The sequence below is a fragment of the Papilio polytes genome, unplaced genomic scaffold, assembly GCF_000836215.1.
Source record: "Papilio polytes unplaced genomic scaffold, Ppol_1.0 DF823935.1, whole genome shotgun sequence".
Classification (NCBI taxonomy): Eukaryota; Metazoa; Arthropoda; class Insecta; order Lepidoptera; family Papilionidae; genus Papilio; species Papilio polytes.
In genome coordinates this window covers 788,214-794,622 of record NW_013525269.1, presented here as the reverse complement: position 1 = coordinate 794,622, position 6,409 = coordinate 788,214, and the positions used below count along the sequence as shown (strand labels likewise).

The 6,409-nt window shown below is 33.3% G+C and overlaps 1 protein-coding gene across 1 annotated transcript in view; it reads right to left on the bottom strand.

The window, feature by feature from the left end:
* Nucleotides 1-6,409, bottom strand: part of LOC106101792 (enhancer of polycomb homolog 1) — a 60,966-nt gene that overhangs the window by 12,933 nt on the left and 41,624 nt on the right. Inside the window, exons 3-4 of the mRNA XM_013281128.1 lie at nucleotides 644-733; nucleotides 1-134 (exon numbers count right to left, since the gene is read on the bottom strand). The exon at nucleotides 1-134 is cut by the window's left edge and continues 1 nt beyond it. Of these exons, the coding sequence (XP_013136582.1) occupies nucleotides 1-134; nucleotides 644-733 (224 nt within the window). The remainder of the gene's footprint in view (nucleotides 135-643; nucleotides 734-6,409) is intronic.

The window sequence follows — 6,409 nt, the reverse complement described above, 5'->3', positions numbered from 1 at the left end:
GTTGAGCCAGTAGTCGTAGACGGCGATGACGAGGTCGTCCTGCCGCTCCAGCAGCAGCTTGGCCTCGTTGAGCGTCACCACCGTCTGACCAGAGCTGCGCTCCAACTTGTCCATCATTTGCTCGAACTTTAGTTCTGCACAACCAACGCAACTGTTCACCACATCGCATACAAATACTATCGCCAAATCACCGAGCTCATTTTAACAAGTTAAGAAGGCATTAATTGGATGTAGTTCTAAGAATCATTTTATATAAACCGTATCTTGGTAAACGAGGATCGATATTTTAGATCCTTTCCCACGCGTTTAACTGCCTTCACGTGTTTGATACTCTATACTCAATTAAGCCATTACTAAAGTTACGAATACTTATTTTCAGTTGACATAGTAACATAGTTTTAATCATATTCCTTTTACTAAGACGATTTCGTGTATCTTTGATGGTTTGTAAATTTGACGTAGGACTTAGTCATTCCAGATTACTAGCTAAACCAACAGAGCATGGACAGAATCATTGTTCGGACCTATACAACTACAATTTCAAATTGGCAAATACCCTGTAAACTGTTGCTTTGTCTTAGTTGTGGAAAACGTAGTTCTACAAACTCATTATTAGTTAAACACTATCAGAGGTGATGTATACCTGTGAGCTCCGGATGTCTCTGCTGCTTCAGCCATCTCTCGTCCTCCGAGTCGATGTCGTACTCCGGTGCCTCCTGCTCCTCCCATAGCACTGCAACAAATAGAATCTTCCATCAGATATAGACGTCGCACAGGTAAAAGTGATAATCTAAGTGCATAATGTTTAATAACATTAAGACCCTGAGATATTTAAAAGATTTTGAACTCCTAAATAATGTGAAAATATTTTAAAATTTATGCAGTACAATAAAAATGTAAAATGCTTCAAACAAAGCCGCTTACGATCAAATAATTGGAAAAGCCCGATAAATAAAGCAAAAAATCGTTTACCGGGCACTTCAGTGTGTTAACCTCATTCCATATGAAAAAACAAAGCTTCTTTTACGGTAAAGCTTTTGAAAACATTCCATCGATAGTCTATGTATAAGATAAACTCGCTATATAGGGTTTTATTAACAAAAAATATTCGTTCTACATAACTGTCCTATTTAACGTTGAGTTTCATTCACGTGACCTCAGCCGCTGTAAGAGCTCCTTGTGGCTTTTATCTCTTTATACTTTCATAAATTTAGGACAGGTATAATAAAGTTATAATCTTCGTAATGTTGAAAAGCTATATTTCCTGTTTCTTCCTACATATATGTATGTACATTAATATTGTTTAGACTCTTTGTTAGTAACGTTGTTCGTAGAAATTAATCTAAACCTCTAGGAGATATTTGGACGTTTGTTTACCTTATTCTGGTATAAAATATCTCCCACAAGTAGAATATACTACTACTAATATATTTTACTATATTTTCTTATAAATATCGTCGTCATAAATTCATATCGTGACTATATAGCAAACGGTGGTTAATTAAAACAAGTGAAAAACTTTTAACAGCTAAAAGAGATTGCTAGCAAAGTAAAACTTTCTCGGACATGAAATACCAAAAACCTCAGTTTTAAAATCAACTTTTAAATTAGACCTGCTAAGATTTATGACTAAATGAGTATCCATTAAGGTTGGAATAACATTTTATAGCACATTAATTTATTTTAGGCTTAATGATCCGTTAAAACTTTTCCATACACCGGGAGTCGAATGACGTTGTTTTAATGATGTAATTTTATACATTGTAATATTATATTGAAATCTGAGATGAACGTTCTATATTATAATGCATCAATTTCCTATGAAAACAAAATTATGAAGACAAGATTTGGCCTAAAGCCATCTAACGATTGAAATTATTAAAAAATCTTACGAATAGACAACCTGCAGAATACCGTATATTATAAAATTCATACTATCATGATTAATTATTGGACGATAAACTTTCTCGCCCCCTATTATAACGAAACACGATAGACAGGGGTGTTTCTCACGAGGTGATAACAACCCTAGTCTCACTAGACCCCTTGTCGAAACCCTTGTACACAAACATAAGTACACTATCGATTTTAAAGAGTATCCAACGTATAACGAGATACAATTAATTACAACAACGTAACATAAAATATCTTTACACAGGGGAGACAAATGTTAGTGAAAATTCTTACCCCTTTAGCCCCCAAATACCTGAGATTTCAAATCGCATTGGGCACCTAAAATCGACGTTATTTTAATATTAGCTTGTTTACATGTTACCTTTGACTGATAATCTTCAAGTTAGAAAACAAAAAGGAGCCTAGACGAGAAGTTGCTACCTTTGAAGGCAATACAATTTCTCGGCAACAAGTTTGAAAGACGAAATTTATAAAATATTGTTATGATTTTTTATTATTTTCCTTCGCGGACGAAAACTTTTGTATAATTTTATTTAAAAAAAACATGCTTTCAAGGGTTCTACTGGGGAATCTACTGATATAAGCGTAAAGTTCTATGTTCCTAAACAGAGATAAATGGATTAATTTTTTTAAATATTTGAAATGTATTTATTTGTTTTTAAATAAGTAACTTGAAAGACCCTTTAATTCTTTTTGGGTTTTTTAAAAAGCAACGCCTGACGTAAAATCGTAAAGCAAATTGCTTTGCAGCAGGGCTTAGGTAAATAAATCAGCTGGCCGGGCCACTGGGCGGTACAAGAATCAGCAACAGCAATAAATAACGGGGGGATGAACAGGGAAATCCTTTTGGGATAAGTATGCCTGATGTCAGGAATTGATAAGACCTTACGTCACGGGAAGTTAACACAGCAACGGTGGAGTAAAAAACTTTATCGTTTTGCAAATATTATGAACTAAAATCTCTCACTGCAACACCCAAGAGTCTGTGGTCACAAATATTTCATTAGTGTAGATTTTTTAATATAAATGTACAGTAAAGGGTCTCCTAAGTAACCAGATACTAACTCCAAGTGCAGCATGACAAAAAATTGGCAGTTCTATTAGCAGATTAGATGTCTGCAAGAACTTATTATGCACAAACATGGGTGTCGTCCGTGGGGGCAAGGGAGCAGCTGCCCTAGGGTATCGAAAAGTTAAAAATAGACACATAGAAAACTACTTCGAACCTAGACCAAGACCATTATTCGAAGCTGTGCCCACCCCCCTGCGTCTAAGCCTATCAGATGTCAGCGCAATGCGTGGTTTAATCAGCATATGTTATTCAGATGTGTTCGTCAATTTTATATCAACCAATATAGCTGTTAGTTATATTTTAAAATATGTGTATTTCTATTACCAGTCTAAAAGTCGGTAATTTTTCTGTTTCCTATACTTTGTTGCCACATCAAGTGTAAATACAAAGGTTGTGGAATAAAAACCTTGATCATTTCTTATCTCATTTAATATCAAGACTAATGTACCATTCACTTCATTGAAAAAACATGGAGGTCTGCTAAATATGACCATCTGATCAGACGAACATTCTCTACTAAACGCGATAAATCATCATTAATAATACCTAATAGTGTCATTACTTACGCTATTACCTAAAGAAAAGACATACATTTTGATGAACGAATTCAATAAATTTCTTTAAATACCAGTGAAAATGTTCTAGACTCATGAAGTTAGTAGAAATATCATGAAAGCTGCTCAAAGTCGGAGAAACCGTACAAAATTGTACGTACAGAGCTGAAGATTTAAATCGAGATTAGAGCGGTACTAATCGGAAATAGTCCGTCTTGAGAGCTGTTGTGTAACGCGTCCATGCGCTGCGGCGGCTGATGTCGTTCTGGAAGGTCGCGCCGTCGCTCTTCGTGTAATCAAATAACCAGACAAGTACGTAGACGACGACGTGCCGCACACGTTGTGACATAACCGAGAATACTATTTTCATTAAATGTAGAAGTTTGACAATTTTATGAGAGTTTCCACCGACGAAACATATTATGGAAAAAATAAAAGTATCTCTTTTTTTTCACATGTATAGTATTGTATTCGGAAATGGAAGAGTGGCTATTTCTATTAGGATCTAAAAATGTTGACGCAAATTGCTTTATCTTTGCTGTACCGTTCAATTAAGATAAATTCAGATAGCTACTATCAGAGTAAATAATAAAAAATATTAAGCGTCTGATAAAACTCTGTAGAAATTACTACCTACCTACCTAGGCACATCAAAATCATACTAAAGGTATCAATGTATCTTTTTCCCATTTATTATCAAGAATATCCTTTTAATTATTAAACCATGGTAGCCGTAGTATCGTGCACGAGCCCCACGTTGGCTAGTAAATGACATCGACACTACTACACTGGCAACGAGACTGTTCGCCACACTGCAATTATTTTTTACACATATACATACATTTCTTTCTATGAATTATAAATTTTTCGTTGAAAATATTTGCATAATCTATTAGTCAGCTAGACGATAAGCTGAAGCTATTATGATACAGAGGTGGCCATAATAATACTTCATCATCTTCCATATCGATCTATCTTCCGTCGTTTCACTCGTCACTAATTAAAATAAATAACATTGCTTAATTTGCTATCCATTTACGATAAAATTTCTAAAGTCACGGTTAAATTATTTCATTTAAAATCCATGATTTGAACTTGAAGAATTTAATAAAAACGAATGATATAATTCCCTTGCCAATGCCAATAGAAATTCTTAAGTTTTCGACCTACTTTGATTCCTTTCTTTTACGTTCGCTCGAATAAACTTTTTGTTCTACTCTTAAATTTCCCACAAAAACTTTTGGGTTACGGGAATTAATAACGGTTGAATGGATTCTTTGAGAATACCGCAGTTGCTAAATTTTAGTCGACGAGATTTATTTCCGCGTAGAGTCAACAAAAATTGAGGCACATGCAATTCCGTTTTTTTTTTACCTGATATTTGACGACGGTACATAATTAGGATAAGCCGTTTTGTTTCCCTTAAAAACTATACCGATACCATATAAGTTATAAGCTATGTTAAGTGTTGTGTATGTTATTTATATTGTACATAATTGAAACCACTTTAATATTCATGAGTTTCCTTTCACGTTCTGGAGATATGTAGTAACAAACAAGCGTCCATCCATCCATCCATTCAAACTTAGTTTTTAATTAATGTTCCAAGCACGGTTCCCATTAGAAATTGCTTCCAGTAACACTTAAAACTACGTTATTTGCAATGCTCAATGGGATTTAAATCTACTTTTCTCAAGCATTACGTAGTATGGCTCTTATCAGACATACTTAGAGTGACGGTTGAATTCTAAGTGGGTAAGTTATATAGTGAAGTGCATATTTATACTGTAACTTGACAAAGTCATTCATGTCTGCACTTAAAATTTACACATTACCATAAATAAATTCAATGTTTTATGTAGAACAACTATCATTATAAATATACTACGATGACGCTACTAATTTTTTTTTATTCGGAAAGATTTTAGAAGCTATTAGTTTTGTTTTAAAATATTTACAACAGACAACAGGTTATGTATAACTATTGTATAACGATATATTATAGTAGGTAAACCAGGCTGTTTTCTATTAAAATAGTTTATTTGTGAGGGCAGTCCAAAACTGCGAGAACAAAAAGCTTTCGATGTGATTTTTTCAAACGTCCAAAAAGTTGCTGATGTAAAAAATCATTAATCCTTTTTCAGAGTAATCGGATTGCCTTTTGCCAGTTTTATTTAGCTGTGAAACGAACACAGACAAAAAAGCTCTTAGCAATAGTTAAAAACATTTAAAATAAAAATTAATTAATTGTATTTTTATTTTTGGCAAAATGTTAATTTGTTTACCATCATAAACAGTATTGACCAATCTCCAAGAAGAGAATGACTCGATAAGGCTTTTTCTTAAGTAAATACCTAAACGTTGAGTCATCGATTCGATTAGTAAGCGCCGCGACGGAGACTACGTAATATGAATTTATATTAGAAGGCGTCATAATCTAAAATATTATGGAAATACTTATTAAACATTCATTTCAGCTTTCAAACTCATCTGGGCTTTTAATATGCTTATTATTTTTACATTATAAATACGTTAAAAACACCAACAGCCTTAAAAATAAACGCGGTATAAAGTTAAACTTTGGAATAAACTGAATGTAAATAAATATTAGTTCAAATTTTGCTTATACTCAGTTTATTCCTAAGTTTAACTTTATACCGCGTGTATTTGTTAGGCTGTAGGTATTAAAATATATTTGATAAGATTTAACTACGTTATCACATTGCTTACTTTCAGTCGAACATATCGGAAAAACTAAATTTATTATGTGTTTTTCTATTCTAAGGTAATAAAACTACTCTCACGTTTTTAGTCGACATCTACTAGTTTTTTTTATTTCCTTCAATAATAAACAATTAAAAATATGAAA